Genomic DNA, 20,370 nt, shown 5'->3' on the forward strand with positions numbered 1-20,370 from the left:
AGACTGTTTTTCTTGGAAATGGAGGTAGCAAAAGGAATTAAATGAAGGGGCGCTAATAATTGTGGCCAGTGTGTATTAGAGAAAAACATTAATTTCACAATACGATTCCCCCCAACTTTTAATTGTGTTACTTCAATGAAACATTGATTTTTTTGTAACAAAAATGTAAATAAAAGATAAAAATGAGAAACAATGCAGATTTATTTCCACAGCCTTTTTTGATCATATTTACCAAGGGGGATAATATTTTTGTCCCAACTGATAATATGTATATGCCCTATTATCTCGTTTGAGCACCTGCCCCCTAAAATGTCTGTGCACATCCCTGCTCTTATTGACAAGTAACATTTTGATTAACAGCTGAGCTCTCTTACCAGGAAGTCGATACCGTAGAATGGATTTTAGAGAGCGATCTGGAGGCAGTTATCTGCATAGTTTTTGTGTTTGTACTTAAAATTACTTACTGTACCTATTTAGTTAGTATATTAGTTAGTAATTGGTATTTGAGGTTGATTAGTCAGGCACAGCATGGATCGTCTTTGTCATCATCAACCTCCTCACACTCAAGTAAGTCAATGTAATTCAGATAATCAAGAAAATCAATAAAAGTTTTATTTCTGTCCAGAAGCAGCATAACGCAACATTATTGTCTGTGTGAACCCTCCTCAGGGTTTCTACAAGATGTGTTTGGTGTGTGTGTGTTTATGTTAAGTGTGTTTTAATTGAAGAATATTGATGTACTGTACCTTATCTCCATCCTCACAGGTTATCACACTTGAGAAGGGAATCTCAGCCTTGAACATCTTTCTGCAGTGCATCAGCTGCACCAGTAAATAACACACTGTCTTAAACTTCATCTTTTTAGCAGGTTTGATGTCTGAGAGGATTAGGCCAGGAAAAATCTGAAAACACACATAAAAAACAGCAAACAATAAATAATTATATTGGTGTTGGGTGGTAAGAGATAAACCACAAAACAGACTAGTGTAAAAATATTGAATGATTTTTAAACAGGAAAATGGCTGAGGGGTAAAAAGACCTTGCAACGCCCTCTTTAATGACCAAGCGTGTTGTCTGTTCTGTTTTACACCTCTTAGGTGGCCTAGAGTTAAAACAGACAAACAGAACAAAGCAGCACTAATTCCACAACCTGCGGAGAATCTAAGTTTCAATTTAAATTAGTAATAGACCTATATTGATATTTTATAACCGATATAGAGACCAATTATTTGCATTTTTATGTGCCTGATCACTGATACACTCTTTTAATTTATAAAGCAGCAGCAACACTAATATTAACAGTACGCAAAGTAAATTTAGAAAGTCTAATGTTTTCAAAGGAAGAACATAAATGGCAGGGGAGTCATATCGCAGAAATTTGCAGAAATGTTATCATTCATTTTAAACTTGAGTTTTAGGAATTGAAACTTAGGTTCTCCCCAGGCTTTGGTATCAGTGCTGCTTTGTTCTTCATGTGTTTTAACTCTAGGGGCTTTATGCCCATTCATCCATGTCACCAGGTAGGTGGCGCCCCTTCCGAATCATTGACTGTGCACATCCTCTCTCTTCTTCTGTTATCACTTCCTGTTTGTAGTATATTTAGTCATACCTGTTCCATGTTCAGATTGCAAAGTATTGTCAGTTTATCTGTGTACTGAGCATTCATGCCATTGTCTAGTCATTGTTCCATGCTATGATCATTGCCTGTTTTATTGGATTACTTTTTTAGTCTTGTTTGCCTGTTTGGACAGTTTATCTGGATTTATGACCTCTGCCTGTTCAGCCCAGCCATGGCACCCAGTCCTCCCTGCTTTGTTCAGCCTGCTCCGCCCTGTTATCGAGCCCTGGCTGCTCTGCCCTGGCTGCTGCGCCCTAACGTCCAGCCCTGCCTGCTCTGTCGGCTCCTACTTGGTGCTCTGCTGCTCCGTTGCCTGCTCCGCCCTGGTGCTCTGCTGTGGTTTACAGCCAGGTCTGCACCAGGTCCGGCACTGCTCCACGGCCCAGGTGTGCCGCTGCTCTAAGAGCCGTAGTCTTGCCCTGTAGTCACGCTCCAGATCCTATTTTCCTTCACAGGCCTGGCCCTCCATCCCTCCCCCGTTCCACCTCCACCTCCATCCTGAACCTTTGGACTTTTGTTGTTGTGTTTTGCGGGGATTCAGTAAGCAACACCAGGAGGTGTTCCTAGAAGGAAGGGGGTACTGTATTGAATGGGGCTTTATGCCCATTCATCCATATCACTAGGTGGCACCTCATTGCACATACTCTCTCTTCTTCTGTTATCACTTCCTGTTTATAGTATATTTAGCCATGCCTGTTTCATGTTCCGATTGCAAAGTATTGTTGGTTTATATGCGTACTGAGCGTTCATGCCATTGTCTAGTCATTGTTCCAGGCTATGATCATTGCCTGTTTTATCAGATTAATATTTGTTGGATTACCCTTTTGTTTTGTTTGCCTGTTTGGGCTGCTTATCTGGTTTTATGACCTCTGCCTGTTTTTTGATGTTCCTCAGATAATGGATCAGACAATCCATCTCACTTTCATTTGATTGGATAACCCTGACCCATAAACACACTTTTTCAGATTACCAGATTTCTAAATGGGACTAAACAACACAATATAGGTTACTAGCGATGCAAAGAACAACAGGTAAAATAGCATTGGCTCACTTTAAAGGAATAGTAAACATTACATATACAACAATATTGATTGCTAATTACTTGAAAAGAATAAACATTTAATAATTTATATTTTTAGTTTCACTTTAGAAGACATTTATTAACCCTCTGGAGTATGGATTACATTTACATTTATGCATTTGGCAGACGATTTTATCCAAAGCGACTTACGTTGCATTATACTGTACATTTGTTTCTGAGTATGTGCAATCCCTGGGATCGAACCCATGACCTTGACAATTCTAGTGCCATGCTCTTACCACTGAGCTACAGGAAAGCTTTTACAATGGATGGATGCGCTTTTGGAGCTTTGCAAATTGGGCTCTATCCATTGCTATTACAACACTAAGAAGAGCCAGGATATTTGTGATCCGTGAAAACCCAGCTTAAGTCATTTTTTGTGATTTACTGTTTTCTCCATAAAATAGTTCTACATAATGTAAAGAACATTGTGTGAAAGTATAACATTGACAGGGTACAACAGGCTAAAGGCTCCATGTGGTAAAAGGCACCTTTGATTTTTTTTCCCTGTAAACCACTACATGAGACAAAAAATGCTGTAGCGCTTTCCAAAACATGCACTTTTCCCTCTGCATGTGGATATTCAGCTGATCTTTGACACGATCGCGTGCAGCAGCGCAAAATTGATTTGGTGCCTTTCATTCCTTCTTGTGAATTAATTTGAAATAATCTAGCGCTGTCTCAGGTATTTGACGGATAAATTACGTTTCTCCTCACCTTAGTTTTTAGAGATCTCAAATATCTCATCGTTCGTGCTTTCTTCCATTTCTTCTACTACTGCTCACAAGTCTCGCTCATGCAGTGTATGTTCACTTGTCAACGAAGAGCGCTAATAAAACTTTAAAATACTTTTTTTATATGGGATATGTCTTTGAATGGCTCCTTACCGAGCGCTTGCGCAACCAAACCCGGAAGCGCTTGAAATGATCATTGCATCGCACTCTCTACCAAGCGCTTGCACAGACACAAACGGAAGCATTTTATTTTTACTTTGATAGACTTTCAAACGCTCTGTAAGGAGCCAAAAACATATCCGATGACCTTGGAAACACAATAGCCAATCAGAGGTCTTTCATAATCTGTTCAACAGCGCTCAAAATGATAGCGGGAAATGCAAGTATCGTCACATTTAGTACCAACTGGTACTGAAGTTTGGTATCGTGACAACACTAGTGCACACTATAGGAGTAGTGAAAGTGGAATATTGCTCTTAAGGAGCAGTTATCTGTTTAGCAGGGAGATTGCCTGGGGGAAGAAGCTGCTTCTGTGTCTGGAAGTTCTGGTGTTTCGTGCTCTGAAGTGCCGGCCAGAGGGCAACAGTTCAAAAAGTTTGTGTGCGGGGTGTGTGGAGTCAATGATGATTTTTCTTGCCCTGTTTTTCACTCTGGAATGAACAGGTCCTGAAGTGTGGGCAAAGGAGCAGCAGTAATCTTCTCAGCACCGCTGAGTAGAACTGGGTCAGTAGCTCCTGTGGTAGGTTGAACTTCCTCAATTGACGGAGGAAGTATAACCTCTGCTGGGCCTTCTTTACAATGGAGTCTATGTGGGACTCCCACTTCAGGTCCTGAGAGATGGTGGAGCCCAGGAACCTGAATGACTCCACAGTATCCACAGTGCTGTCCAGGATGGTGAGGGGAGGAAGTGATGGAGGGTTCCTTCTGAAATCCACTATCATCTCCACTGTCTTGAATGCATTCAGCTCTAGGTTGTTTTGACTACACCAGGCAGCCAGCTGAGCAACCTCCTTTCTGTAGGCAGATTCATCACCGTCTTGAATAAGGCCAATGACTGTGGTGTCATCTGCAAACTTCAGGAGTTTGACAGAAGGGTCTGTAGAGGTGCATTCGTTTGTGTAGAGTGAATATAGCAGTGGAGAAAGAACACATCCTTGAGGAGCTCCGGTGCTGATGGTACATGTGCTGGATTTAAATTTTCCCAACCTCACTAGCTGCTGCCTGTTCGACAGGAAGTTAATAATCCACTGACAGGTAGAGGTTGGCACAGAGAGCTGGGTAAGCTTGGGCAGGAGGAGGTCTGGGATTATGGTGTTGAAGGCCGAGCTGAAGTCTACAAACAGGATCCTGACGTAAGTCCCTGGTCTGTCTAGGTGTTGTAGGATGTAATGCAGTCCCATGTTTACTGCATCGTCCACAGACCTGTTTGCTCGGTAAGCAAACTGGAGGGGATCAAGAAGTGGTCTGGTGATGTCCTTCAGGTGGGCCAGTACAAGTCTCTCAAATGACTTCATGACCACAGATGTTAAAGCAACAGGCCTGTAGTCATTAAGTCCAGATATTTTGGGTTTCTTCTGTACAGGGATGATGGTGGAGCGTTTGAAGCATGAAGGGACTTCACACTGCTCCAAAGATCTGTTAAAAATATTAGTGAAGATGGGCGACAGCTGCTCCGCACAGACTTTCAGGCAGGAGGGTGAGACATTGTCTGGGCCTGGTGCTTTTCTGATCTTTTGTTTGCGGAAAAGCTGGCAAACATCCTCTTCGCAGATCTTAAGTGCAGGTTGAATGTCAAGAGGAGGTGTTAATGGTATAGCAGAGATAGGGTCAGGGCGGGTGTGAAGGGTGAGACTCTGCATTTCAAAACGACAATAGAAGTCGTTCAGGTCGTCAGCCAGTCGTTGATTACCCATAGACTGAGGGGATGATGGCTTGTAGTTGGTAATGTCTTTCAGGCCTTTCCACACCGATGCAGGGTCGTTGGCTGAAAACTGGTTCTTCAGCTTTTCAGAGTAGCTTCTCTTAGCTGCTCTTATCTCCTTTGTCAGTGTGTTTTTGACCTGATTATACAAGACTTTGTCCCCACTTCTGTAAGCATCTTCTTTGGCCTGACGAAGCTGTCTCAGTTTCATTGTAAACCATGGTTTGTCATTGTTGTAAGTTAAGTGAGTCCTGGTGGGAATACACATGTCCTCACAGAAGCTGATGTAGAATGTCACTGTGTCAGTTAACTCATCCAGATCAGCGGCTGCAGCTTCAAAGACACTCCAATCCGTGCAGTCGAAACAGGCTTGTAAGGCCCACTCTGTTTTGCTGCTCCATCTCTTTGCTGTACTTACTACAGGCTTGGCAGATTTAAGCTTCTGTCTGTAGGTCGGAAGAAGATGAAGCAGGCAATGATCAGAGAGACCCAGGGCTGCTCTGGGAACAGAGTGGTATGCATCCCGTATTGTGGTGTAACAGTGATCCAGAATGTTGCTATCTATGGTGGGGCATGTGATATGCTGCCTGTATTTTGGCAGCTCACGGGAGAGGTTTGCTCTGTTAAAGTCCCCAATAATAATAATAAGCGATTATTATTATTATGGCATTATATTAACTGGTGGTCATGCAGGGATGTTTTGTTTCTGAAAGCAGTTAAAGTTGTGTGAAAAAGCAGCAGCTCATGTTCACATCTTTTTTTAAATACAGAACACAATGGACATTGGAAAGCAACAACTTGAAGGACGCATTATAGAAGTATTTGTTCTGTTGCCACATTTCAACAAGCTGTTCCTACTGTATATCTTTGCTATTCAACATACTGCACATTTTTAAAGTTCTGTCATTGGCTGTTGTGAAAGTACCAATGTCGGGAGAAGCAGATTAGCATCAGAAGTCAACAGAAGCGCGTAAGTGTATTGATTCTTGCCTTTTTGAGTTTAGCGCAGTGTCGTTGCTAGGAAACGTTGCTTTGTTTACTGCTTTGTTTACAATTAAGTTACTACCGCCGTGTCACGTGTTGAAGTAGCATTTGTTCTCGTCTAGTCTCGTGCTGGTTTCGCTTATTTATTGTGTGATATTGTAAGTGTGATTAACCACCCCAGCAGCCTCATCGCGTGAAGACCGAAGAGTGTAAAGACTAGCGACCCTACCTGTAAACAAAGCAAATTTCATTACAGCTATTCCTAAACATTCTGGTCTTTCTCTTCTAGCACTTACTGAAATCTGGATCAAGCCAGAGGATAGTGCCACACCGACCGCCCGCTCCAATAACTACACTTTCTCCCACAGCCCACATGCATATCAGGGAGGGGGGGTAACCGGTCTACTTATCCCTAATGACTGGAAATTCAAACAGCTAGCACCCACATGTGACAACATCTCATTCGAGTCACATGCTATTACTGTCATCCACCCTGTAAAACTCATGTTGTAGTTATCTATCATCCCCCAGGTCAGCTTGGACATTTCTTGGAGGAGTTGGATGCACTTCTGTCAGCTCTCCCTGAGGATGGTACTCCTCTGGTGGTATTTGGAGACTTCAACATCCACATTGGAAAACCACAGGCTGCCGACTTCAACAACCTGACTGCGTTGTTTGACCTCAAGCGAGTTCCCACTTCAGCAACCCATAAGTCTGGTATTCAACTAGATCTTATCTACACACGCTACTGCTTCACTCATCACTCTCAGGTCACCCCGCTGCACACGTCTGATAATTTTCTCATCACTCTTGATCTTGACCTAACTTCTCCAGACACAACACACGCTTCCCGACTGGTCACATTCCAGCGCAATTTACGTACACCCTCCTGCTAATCATCTGCGGTCTCCCCCACACTCCCTCCCTCTGAACAGCTCTCTCTGTTGGATACAAACAGCGCCACCGTCACTCTTTGCTCCACACTAACATCCTGCTTAGACAGCTTATTCCATCTCACATCTAGACCAGCCTGTGCATCCCCTTCTGCCCCCTGGTTATCTGATGTTCTACGTGAGCATCGTGCCAGGCTCAGTTCTGCTGAGAGAAAGTGGCACAAATATAAAGATCCTACTGACCTCTGTCTCTATCAGTCTCTCCTCTCTTCTTTCTCTGCTGATGTCTCCTCTGCAAAAACTCAGTACTACCACTCTAAAATCAACAACTTGCCTGACTATCATACTCTCTTTAAAACCTTCTCTGCTCTTCTTTGCCCGCCTGCCTCCTCACCTTCATCGGACTTAACAGCTGATGACTTTGCATCATTTTTATAAAGAAATTTTATAAAGAAAGTTCTCTGTGCCGCCACCTTTTGAACACGCTCAAACCCCCGACACATGCTCACTCCCCTCTTTCTCTGTCCTATCCGAAGCTGACGTTTCCAAGGTCATTGTTTCTAACCACCTGACTACCTGCACCCTAGATCCAATCCCCACCCATCTCCTCCAATCCATCTCTCCATCGGTTGTTCCTGCTCTAAACCCACATTATCAACTCGTCTCTCAGCACTGGCACATTTCCCACAGTCTTCAAAGAGGCCTGTATTACCCCGCTAATGAAGAAACCCACTCTTAGGTCCAATCCCATTTCTACCCCTTACCTCTACGCTTGTCTCGATTCTCTTTTGGTTGGAGGGGTAGGGGTAAGGGGAAGGGCCATACAGCCCTTCAAATGAAAATATTTCAGGACCTCACTTCAAACGAAGGGGTATGAATGTTTTTAGCCCTTCCCCTTGCCACTCTGTTAGGAAACTACAGACCGGTATCTCTCCACCCCATCACTGCCAAAACTCTAGGGCATGTTGTATTCAACCAGCTCTCCTCCTTTCTCACACAAAACAACCTCCTGGACAGCAACCAGTCTGGTTTCATGAGCGGTCATTCCACCGAGACTGCACTGCTCTCAGTCATTGAAGCCCTGAGACTGGCAAGAGCAGCCTCTATATCATATGTACTCATCTAACACTTTTGACATTGTTAACCACCACATCCTCCAGTCGACCCTCAAGGCTATGAGTGTCTCTGGAATGGTGCTACAATGATTCAAGTCTTACCTCTCAGGTTGGTCATTTAGAGTATCCTGGAGAAGTGAGGTCTCTGATACCCAACATCTCATTACATGGGTGCCACAGGGCTCAATGTTTGGACCGCTGCTCTTTTCCATATACATGACATCCCTAGGTTCTGTCATTGTGAAACATGGCTTTTCCTATCACTGCTATGCGGATGATACACAACTCCACTTGTCAATTAAGCCTGACAATCCGACTGTTTCTGTACGCATCTCAGCATGCCTGAGTGACATTTCACTCTGGATGAAGGACCATCACCAGCAGCTGAACCTTGCAAAAACAAAATTGCTTGTAATCTCGGTCGACCCTAACATTCATCACAACCTCTCCATTCAACTGGGATCATCAACCATAACACCTTCCAGAACGGCCTGAAACCTGGGAGTGGTAATTGATGATTATCTAAACTTCACTGATCATGTTGCCAGCACCACCCGGTCATGTAGATTCATCTTCTACAACATTAGGAAAATTAGACCTTTCCTGTCTGAGCATGCTATGGAAATCCTAGTCCAGGCTCTTGTCCTGTCCAGACTGGACTATTGCAATGCGCTACTGGCTGGACTCACAGCTTGCACAATCAAACCTCTAAAGATGATCCAGAATGCAGCAGCAAGAGAGGTCTTCAATGAACCGAAGAGAGCGCACGTCACTCCTCTCTTCATTAAGTTACATTGGCACCCTATAGACGCTCACATCAAATTCAAAGCTCTGCTCTTGGCCTACAAGACCACCACTGGTTTGGCACCCCCATATTTTATTACCACCCGCTAATACAGACATATGTACCTGCCAGATCCCTACACTCTGCAAACGAATGACGTCTTGTAGTGCCATCCCAAAAAGGGAAAAAATCACTCTCATGTACCTTCTCTGGATCTGTGTTCCACATTTGTGGAATGATCTGTCTGCTAATACAAGATCAGCAGATTCTGTAGCCATCATTAAGAATTGGCTGAAAACACTATCTAATCTAATTAATACCCCTGACCAAGCTAATCAATGTATTCAGGACTACTTGCTAAGCTAATTATTCTCTTTCTGCCCTTGCCTCGGGATGCCCATCCCGAGGTAGGGAGAGATTCCGCCAGGCCCAGATGAACGTCATATGCCCATCCCCAACTAGAGATTACGCCAGCTACATCGGAAAATCCAGTGCCATCCTCCTGCGAGAGCCTGCGGACTGACTGACCATCCCAGCTCCATCCAAGGCAATTCCATCAACACCCAAGAGAAAAGCGACCATCTGGCCGGCCCAGCTCTGACAATTCCATCCCCAACCAAGAGCAAAGACAGACTACTTGTCACATTAATGCTAAATTTACAATACTTGGTATTTAATGCTAAACTTACATCACATGACAGCAGTTTGAAGTTATAGCTGCACTCAGTGACTTTGATTGGAGGTTGCTGGGTGGGTGTTTGTGGGGAGTGGGGGGGCTTGTTGGTTGTGGTTTGGGGCGTTTCATTTGTTGGGACTGTGTGGGTCTGGTCTGGTTGGTCTTGTTTTGTGGTCGATGTCGGACAACAGAGGAATAAAGTTAATTATGCCATTACTACTTTTCCCTGGTTGTTCCTCTGTTGTCTGTTGTTGATCGCGGAATGGGACCGGGTTGGACCTGCACGGTTTCGGCGGGTGGGGCTTCCTGGGTCGCGGCTCGTGGGCTCTCCCTGTTCTTCGTGGACGTTGCTCGGTGGCTTTGGTCGGGGTCACTGAGTGCAGCTATGACACGTCAGAGGAGATCTGGCCCTCCCGGCTGAGCCTGGTTTCTCCCGAGGTTTTTTTTCTCCATTATTCAGCATTGGAGTTTGGGTTCCTCGCCACAGCAGAGCAGTGCAGTGTTGGCTTGCTCACCGGGAGACTGCATTTATTTATTTATTTATTTATTTATTTATTAGATATTATTTATTATAATGATCTTGCTTGGTCTATAAACACCATGCACTGTGCTGTGTTTTACCTTTCTGTGTTTTTCTTATTTGCTCCTGTAAAGCTGCTTTGGAACAATGCACATTGTGAAAAGCGCTATATAAATAAAAAAAATAAAAAAATTGAACATTGAACTTGAAAATGATGATCAGGTGTGTTGGATTTGGGTTGGAACTAAACTGACTTTGATTTAATAAAATAACCTAGAAAACAAAATCTTGTATCATCTTTTTGTAGTTTTACATATGCTGTATGGCAATTTATATACATTTATTTTTATTTTATAGTTGAAACAATACTGTAGATTTATTTTGCATTCTGTAAAATTGCCCAACACAAAGAGCCTGGTACTGTTTCTTAAAAGTTTAATTCTTTATTGTAAATTCTACCATAATTGTTTGTGTTGTGGTGATAAATAATCACACTTACCTTTCTGCGGTGACTTGGTACTATGAAGAATGTTTCAATGTCATGTTTGAGAAGGAAAGAGTGCCTCTCATGGCCATTTCCTGGTTCCACCTCATAATCTCCATTCAAACTCTCTAGTGTAGAGCGTGTGATATGCACTTTCCTATTTAAAGAGACCCAACCTAAATAAGACCCTAAACAAATAAGATAACAGAAAAAACATACACACCTTCCTAGGGCTTAGACATTGCATAAAACAGTGCTTGAATAAATAATCATGTTCAGTGGCATGATAAATGAGTGAATGAGAGCTAATGAAACATTGTAGTGAATCGGTTTGGTCAAAATGTTATACTCACCCAGGTAGTCCACCTGCTTCCATCACATTGGCTAAAGTCACATCATTTGACCACACGTCATACTGCCACTTTCTGAGACCCAACACCCCACAGAGCACACGACCTGTGTGCAGCCCAACACGCATGTTCAGATCCACCTCAGTGGCCTCAGCTACTGACCTGCTAGGCAGATGTCAATGTCAGTGTCCTAATACAAAGCCTTAAATTCTTATGGCATGATTAAATGCTGCCTCATATGTATGTGACTTTGGATACTCGTATTTTTACATATTATCAAACATCTGCTAAAATGCACTTTTTCAATAATTATCAGTATAGAAATGCATAAATGCAATATACAGTAATATACATAAGTATGTCTTCAGAGGTGTATAAAGACCTTATGTAATGAGGCGTTATGTTTTTATTACCTTAGAATGAACTAATTCTATCTAAATACACTGCGGGTCCCCTTGCATGGAATTGGCCATATTGTTTCTACAGTAGCCCTTAATGGAAAAACTGCTCAACAGAAGAAAGGAGTAAAAACGTGACAACATCTAAGTTCTGTGTCAGCCTCCTTACCCAGTTAAAGGGATAGTTCACTCAAAAATGAAAATTCTGTTTCACCCTCAGGTTGTTTCAAACCTAAACAAATGTCTTTGTTCTGTTAAACACAAAGAAATATATTTTTAAGAATGTTAGCAATCATCAGTTCTGTGACATCATCCACTACCATAATAGGAAAAAAATTGTATATTTTGTTTTATATACAATGTGAGATATTTAGAGGAATTTAGGAACACAAACAGTTCTGGGACACCTTTGACTACCATTTAATTTTTCCTACTATGGCAGTCAATGATGTCACAGAATTGAAAATTGCTAACATTCTTCCAAATATCTTTCTCTGTGTTCATCAGAACAAAGAACAATTTATACAGGTATGAAATGACATGAGGGTGAGCATATGATGACAGAATTTTCATTTTTGGGTGCACTATCACTTTAACACAGTTACGTTGTGTAACTTTGTGATTCCCATATTCGTTGTGAAGACATAACGTTGGACATTGCTGGGACGTGGTGATTACCTCCTGAAGACGTACCTGGAACGGACCATATTCATAGCAGCAACGTACCAAATAACATTTCAGGGATGTGACAAGTACATCCCACCGACCAAAAAGGCAAGTTGTTAAAATCGTTTTTATTATTAAACACATCGTCGCTCACAAGGAGGATTAAATTAATTTGTGTGATTTAATCTGTGTGTTAAAGATTCAATTTTATGCATAATTTGAGTAATTTTCTATTCAAATATGTATTATACAGAGTATAACGATTAATAAAACTTAACACAGCACTGTACATCAGCATCAGACATTTTATTTAGATACTGAAATAAATTACATAAATAACCAAAGACTTCAACACAATATAGAGGATTTAAAGCAGAAGAAAGAATTTACAGAATTGTATATTACAAGTAACAAAGAATTACAATACTTTACAATAAACATTTTCCTGTACATATTTACACAGTAAACATTTCTGTATTTAATGTAATGTTTAACCATAGTATAACGAATGACATACAACACATTTATTGACAGAGATGAATAAACATTACTTTAAGCATAACATTATATCCTTGTCTTACCACATAAGTTTAGCAGGATGTCCATTTTTTAGATACAACAATCAAAAGCTTCTTTGGTTACACTCACAAACACCAGGGTCCGTTCATCTAAACGCGCCAAATTGACCGAAAATCACTAAAATATGTGTTTACTCTCACATCTGTAAGGTATAAAGTAAAGCAGGCAGGGCCGGTTCTAAACATTTGGAGGCCCTAGGCAAAATTTATTTTGGAGGCCCCTCACAGCACCCCCATCCCCGACACCTTTTAGAATAAATGAAGTATTTTATTACACTGTAAAAATGTGACAAATTTAACAAGTTAATTATATTATTAAAAAATCTGTTTCAATTGGAAATTGTTCTAAATAAAATTTTGTGGCGTCTGGATTTTAATTTAAAAAATTTTGCAATAATTTTACAGTAACACAGCCATCACTTTTCCACTTTTTTGGATGAGTTTAGCCTACTGTATATATTTAAAATGGGTTTTAATGAGTTTTAATGACTTAAAATCAGTCAGCTGGACCAATGGACTATAAGTTTAGTTCCCTTTCTGTTGGTCTCTCGACGTTGTGTCGAACCGACAAATGGGGTTTGACTTGAGAACCTATCATCTTCTGACTAATTTTGAAAAGGCCAATGAAATTGGCGAATTAAATTATAATTATATTATATAAGGGTATAAAGGGGAGACGGCGTGCTGCATTCATTCACCTTTTGTTCTTCGGAGCCTTCGCATCTGATGACAAGATTCACTCAAATTGCCGGATTCTTACAACGTGGTGCAGCGGATTGTCCCTCGGCAGTGACTTCCCCTGGGCGTCTCGGCAGTTCCAGAGGTGTTTATTTTCTAAAAGAGCAAATTTCTCCAGCGTGGCATGTCCCGCTGTTTTAATGGGTGCAACACACTCACAGAGGAGGGGGACGGACACGACGTCTGCCTCAAGTGCTTCGGCACGCTGAGACAATGTTCGTGGAAACGTCCTGCCCGCACTGCGGGCGGATGACGATCGAGACGTTGCGGTCATGGGTGGCTGTGTTCTTATGGACCCAGCCACCACCTCGTCTGCTTCCCGTCCCGTGATAGCAGCGGCTTCGGCCGCGAGGGTGATATGGGGATTATCGTGAGCGCTAATCCATCAGCCACAGGCTTGCGGACCATTAGCGCCCCTTCTAGCTCATCTGACCATTCCCCAAGAGACGGTTCCGTCTTGTTCCTCAGCCACGGGAGGTCGAGCCCAGGGAGAGGCGGACGTCGAGATCTCAGCCATGCTCTCCCGGGCTGCCGCGAGCATTGGGCGGCAGTGCACCGCACCGCCTTCCTCAGTGCTCACGGGTAGACACTTGGTGCCTCGGGTCTGAGCGCGACTCCAAGCCGCGCACGGCCCTGGTAGCATTTTTTCCCGGAAGTGCATGAGGAAGCTTAGTAAGACCTGGAACCCCTCTTGCATCAAACTAGCTTCGTCGTCCTTACTTACCTCGAGGGGGGGGCAGCTAGGGGCTACGTCGACGTGCCCCAGGTGGAGCGTGCAGTCGCGGTGCTTTATGCCCATAGACGGCGGCCACCTGGGGAGGTCGACTCTGCCTCCCGCCCAAGGCGGGTAAGCTTTCGGCATTTCTGGTGTCGAGGGCTTACACTGCCGCGAGCCAAGCTGCCTCGGCTCTGCTTGAAGAGCTCCTCGAGGGTAAGATCGACGCGAGGGCTTGTGCAGGAACTCCGCGCCGCCACCGACCTCGCACAATGGGCGATGTCCACACTAGTGGCCCAGGAGAGACACCTCCGGCTAAACCTTGTGCAGATGTCGCAGGGGGGCTGTTTGGTGATACTGTTGAGAGTTCTCGGCAGTGAAGAAGCAGACCTACCCCCCAGGGGGATTGCCCGCCGCGACCATTGAGGTCCCGTGTGGCATCTGCTCCCCAGCAGCCCCTGCCCTCTTCAACGCCGAATCCGGCTCCGGCGCTCCCTACCCAGGCGGCCCCCCGGGAGAAGACGTCGAGGAGGAGACCACCGTCCCATCACCAGCCACCGCAGAGCGGCCCTGACAGGACAAGCCATTCCATTGCTGGTCGGTCGGTCTGGGACGGTTCCTGCCCCGTCCCAGCACCTGCTGGGCCCCTTCGGGGACCTTGCGCCCATATTCTAGGAGTTTCCTCTCTCTCCCTCTGGGTTTTTTCTTCAGCCGCTCTCACCCTCCAGAGGACAGTGTTCGGCAACTAGACATTGTGTCACGGCGAGACGCAATATTGAGCATACACTCCAGCAGCCCTCAGCACTCTCAGTTCGACGGTGCGCTGAGCTGCATTATCGCCAGGCAGATAAGTCAGCAGAGCCGCTCTCCTCCCCGGCCCCCCACCCCCCCCATGGCGAGGGAGTCGCACTGTTAGCCATTGAACCACCCCATGGGGATTGAAGAAACAGATCGAACCCCCTGTCTCGGTCCCTGGGAGCCTGGGGGATCCCCTTTGAGTTGATGCACATGAGACCGCTCCAGTACTGGCTACAGAGTCGAGTTCCCTGGAGAGCGGCACACCGGCAGCAGGCGTGTAGTCACGCCTCTCTGCCGACGCACCCTAACCCCTTGGTCTTCAATGACCTTTTTATGGACGCATGTCGTAGTACGACAGACGCCTCCCTGCAGGGTTGGGGTGTCGTGTGCAACAGGCACGTAGTGTCGGGTCGATGGACGGGCCCCCGCCTGCGTTAGCATATAAACTGCCTGGAGTTGTTGGCTGTGCTGCTTGCACTAAAGAGGAAGCAACCTCTCATGCAGGACAAGCACGTGCTGTTCCGGTCGGACAGCGCAACTACCAGGGTGGCATTCACTCACGACAGTTACCAAAACTCGCCTGATGCCTCCTTCTGTGGAGTCAACATTCGGTTCATAACTTATATTGTAAAGCATATGAAAAACATTTTTGTCACTGCTCCTTTGACAAATGTGGTCTATTTTTTTTAAGCTCGTACGATCTTTGAACTGAGCCACACAGAAATGGCTGAACAGATTGTTTTGGGGGGGTAATTGTTTGCCCCAACTAAGTGGCAAAACTTGATAAACCACAGGCCTAGAGACTTTGAGGTTGTGGGTCGAATCCTGTGTAGTGCAAGAGTTACATTTGTACGTAAACTCTACAATTTAATTTAATTCTCACCTATTCTTCATAACCTAATTTGCTGTTTTTTTGCTGTGGTGCTCTGGCTCTGTGCTGCTGTAGCTCCAGACAGCACTTGAGCATTCAGCTGAGCGGCACGGCTCGTTAAACCCCATACCCTGAGGCTTTGAGGTTGTGAGTTAAAATCCTGTTTGGTGCGAGCATTGCGTTTATAGGGCAATTACTCACTCATAACAAAGTCAATAGCTGAAATATTGTGGTGTAGTGCTTCAAACTCATACTGTGGGCGTTAGACTCTACTGAATAAACACTAGATATATCGAGAAAAAACATCATTGTGTGCCCTTGAGCTAAACACTTTACAGCCGGTTACTCTGGAGGTTTAAGTACCGTTACGTGGTCTTCAGTTAGTGTCTGTCAGAAATAACACCTGTAATGAAGGACAGACTCACGTAATTGTCTCGATCATGTCCAGACCCATCTCCACACAGCAGTGAGCATGGTCAGTTTTGGGTTGTGTTAGTCCTGAAACGCAGTAGTAGCAGTCGCCCAAAATCTTGATTCTCCTACAGTGATTCTCCTACAAAAATACAAAAGAAAAAGGGTAAACGTTTAAAAAAACTGCATCTGAAAATCAACTATATGACAGCTAGTGCTTGTCTTAGTCCATGCACTGTGTTGTATAATGTCAAGAAGAGGCAATTATTTTATTATATACAATTAATATACTTGTATAACAAAGTAAAATATAAGCATAAAGTCTGCAAGTATCGATCTAAAGTTTACGATAACCCCAGTAGACATTGGAGAAGCTTTTCTTAAGAACCAGCATCTGATGAAATCATCTCATCTCAGTCTTTTAAAGATTCCCAACCCTTCTGATGTCATCGTGAGCTTGGTAAACGCCTTCAACATTCGTCCATATAATGCCACCTGTTTCTTTACTCGTTTGCCTTCGGGCTCTCCGGCGCTGCCTCCTCCTACATTCTGCCTGCAACAGGCCATCTCTTATCTGATGGTAATGCAATGCTGCTATCTTGGGTAACAGACATCATTCTTGCTAATACATATTTTCTCAATAAACTAGTACTACAATAGTATAATGTGCATTTTCCTTTCTTCACCCTTTAGTGGTTATCATGCAATATAATAGTACTAAAGCATGCATTTTCTACTTCAAATGTTACAATTCGCTAGTTGCACGAGATGGCACCTGTGAGCTTTTGGGACACCAGAGTAATTTCCGGTCGTATAACACTATATGGAAAATGGATGATTTTTGGCCAGCAAATATGGGTGTTTTTTTAGATAAAAAAGAATAAAGATATACAGGTGCATCTCAATAAATTAGAATGTTGTGGAAAGTTCATTTATTTCAGTAATTCAACTCAAATTGTGAAACTTGTGTATTAAATAAATTCAATGCACACAGACTGAAGTAGTTTAAGTCTTTGGTTCTTTTAATTGTGATGATTTTGGCTCACAATTAACAAAAACCCACCAATTCACTATCTCAACAAATGAGAATATGGTGACATGCCAATCAGTTAATCAACTCAAAACACCTGCAAAGGTTTCCTGAGCCTTCAAAATGATCTCTCAGTTTGGTTCACTAGGCTACACAATCATGGGGAAGACTGCTGATCTGACAGTTGTCCAGAAGACAATCATTGACACCCTTCACAAGGAGGGTAAGCCACAAACATTCATTGCCAAAGAAGCTGGCTGTTCACAGAGTGCTGTATCCAAGCATGTTAACAGAAAGTTGAGTGGAAGGAAAAAGTGTGGAAGTAACAAGCACAACCAACCGAGAGAACCGCAGCCTTGAGAGGCTTGTCAAGCAAAATCGATTCAAGAATTTGGGTGAACTTCACAAGGAATGGCCTGAGGGTGGGGTCAAGGCATCAAGAGCCACCACACACAGATGTGTCAAGGAATTTGGCTACAGTTGTCGTATTCCTCTTGTTAAGCCACTCCTGAACCACAGACAACGTCAGAGGCGTCTTACCTGGGCTAAGGAGAAGAAGACATAGACTGTTGCCCAGTGGTCCAAAGTACTCTTTTCAGATGAGAGCAAGTTTAGCATTTCATTTGGAAACCAAGGTCCTAGAGTCTGGAGGAATGGTTGAGAAGCTCATAGCCCAAGTTGTTTGAAGTCCAGTGTTAAGTTTCCACAGTCTGTGATGATTTGGGGTGCAATGTCATCTGCTGGTGTTGGTCCACTGTGTTTTTTGAAAACCAAAGTCACTGCACCCGTTTAGCAAGAAATAATTTTAGAGCACTTCATGCTTCCTTCTGCTGACCAGCTTTTTAAAGATGCTGATTTCATTTTCCAGCAGGATTTGGCACCTTCCCACACTGCCAAAAGCACCAAAAGTTGGTTAAATGACCATGGTGTTGGTGTGCTTGACTGGCCAGCAAACTCACCAGACCTGAACCCCATAGAGAGTCTTTTGTTATTGAGGATCATTATTATTTTGTTATTGTTATTATTGTCAAGAGGAAAATGAGAAACAAGAGACCAAAAAATGCAAATGAGCTGAAGGCCACTGTCAAAGAAACCTGGGCTTCCATACCACCTCAGCAGTGCCACAGACTGATCACCTCCATGCCACACCGAATTGAGGCAGTAATTAAAGCAAAAGGAGCCCCTACCAAGTATTGAGTATATATACAGTAAATGAGCATACTTTCCAGAAGGCCAACAATTCACTAAAAATGTTTTTTATTTATACTTATGAAGTATTCTAATTTGTTTAGATAGTGAATTGGTGGGTTTTTGTTAAATGTGAGCTAAAATCATCACTAGAACCAAAGACTTAAACTACTTCAGTCTGTGTGCATTGAATTTATTTAATACACGAGTTTCACAATTTGAGTTGAATTACTGAAATTAATGAACTTTCCACGACATTCTAATTTATTGAGATGCACCTGTATATAAGGTATATGACAGACCCTATTTTACATTGCTGAGCACTTTGTTAAGCCAAAACAACTCAATGGTGTTATACGACTGTAACTTAGAGTCTGTGGACTCTGGCATCGCAAAAGCTCACCGGCGCCATCTTGTACAACCAGCCTATAGGTAAATATCACAATACAATTACATTTTACATTAATTCATTTGGCAGATTAGCATATTGTAGCATTCAATAATTGTAGCATACAATTAGCATAGTAGTGTTCTAGTCATAACTAAAATGGGTTACTTATAGAAGTACAGTTGTGCTCAAAAGTTTGAATCCCCTTGGTTAATATGACCAAAGAATGCTGTGAAAAAAATCTGCATTATTAAGCCTTTTGATCATTTGTTTAAAAAATTTACAATCTACAATCTAACCTTTCATAAGAGAATAAGGATTTTTAAATTGGGGGAATCTCAATATGAAATAAAAGTTTCTCTCATACAAATTGCTCATAATTAAATAAAGGTGTTATAAATCTAAAAAAAATCTCTCTCTCTCTCTCTCTCTCGCTTCTTACTCTTTCCCTCTCCGCGCTCCCTAGCACGTTTGTGTTTCATGTTATATGTGTTCATATGATCGTCATTATGTTTACCATGTAGAGTATGGTTTAATAAACAACCATATATATTCACCTGTGAGTGGTTTTCTGTGTTCAGCTCATATAAACTGTGTTTGATTTACGCTTCTTTTGCTCTAAATCCTGTTTGGTAAAGTCACGTTACTTATGGCCATGAGATAATGTAAAGTATATAATATCATTGATGCATTCGCTGGACGAATGCATACAGGTATTGTTATGCTTTATATTACTACTCAGAGACTGTAAAATATGTATATTTAATAATGATTATTATACGTATTTTCCTTTGAGCTAAACTAATTCCTTAACTGAAATTGATGTTTTAAATAACTAATTTCATGGATGTGATCTTGATCGATCTGGTGGAGAACCATATTTGGTGAGCTTAGCTCATCATTATTTTAACATGCAGCTAAAACCGCTACAGCATTTTTAAACATGTAGTAACTCAATACAGGAGAGAAAACCAAGAGTGAATCCACTAAAATATTGTTAGCTAATAGCTATTCTATATTTCATTAATGATTTATGAAATGTGTTTTAATTTATGCAAAATTTGTTAAAAATAGCCTATATTGTTCATGTGATATTAACAATAGTTCCCTTTCTGTCGGTCTCTCGACGTTGTGTCGAGCCGACAGATGGGGTTCGTCCTTGAGAACCAATCGCTTCTGACTTCTTAGAAAAGGCCAATGAAATTGGCGAATGAAATTTGCATGCCAGACTCCGCCCCCAGATATCCGGGTATAAAAGGGAGACGGCATGCCTCATTCATTCACCTTTTGTTCTTCGGAGCCTTCGTTCATGATCAACAGACTTCGCTACAAGATAGCAACTACAAGACTGCCGGTTCTACGATGTGGTGCAGCGGACTGTCCCTTCCTGCGGCGACTTCCCCTGGGCATCTCGGCGGTTCCAGAAGTG

General features: G+C 42.9%; 1 protein-coding gene across 6 annotated transcripts in view; it reads right to left on the reverse strand.

Moving 5' to 3' along the window:
• The window catches only part of LOC130554346 (adenylate cyclase type 1-like), a 92,494-nt gene that overhangs the window by 38,477 nt on the left and 33,647 nt on the right, over positions 1–20,370 (reverse strand). For all 6 annotated transcript variants that reach the window (XM_057333922.1, XM_057333921.1, XM_057333924.1 and 3 more), the window contains exons 5-8: positions 16,350–16,477; positions 11,164–11,322; positions 10,826–10,967; positions 747–902 (exon numbers count right to left, since the gene is read on the reverse strand). In XM_057333922.1, the coding sequence (XP_057189905.1) occupies positions 747–902; positions 10,826–10,967; positions 11,164–11,322; positions 16,350–16,477 (585 nt within the window). The remainder of the gene's footprint in view (positions 1–746; positions 903–10,825; positions 10,968–11,163; positions 11,323–16,349; positions 16,478–20,370) is intronic.

Source organism: Triplophysa rosa, linkage group LG5 (genome assembly GCF_024868665.1).
Source record: "Triplophysa rosa linkage group LG5, Trosa_1v2, whole genome shotgun sequence".
Lineage (NCBI taxonomy): Eukaryota > Metazoa > Chordata > Actinopteri > Cypriniformes > Nemacheilidae > Triplophysa > Triplophysa rosa.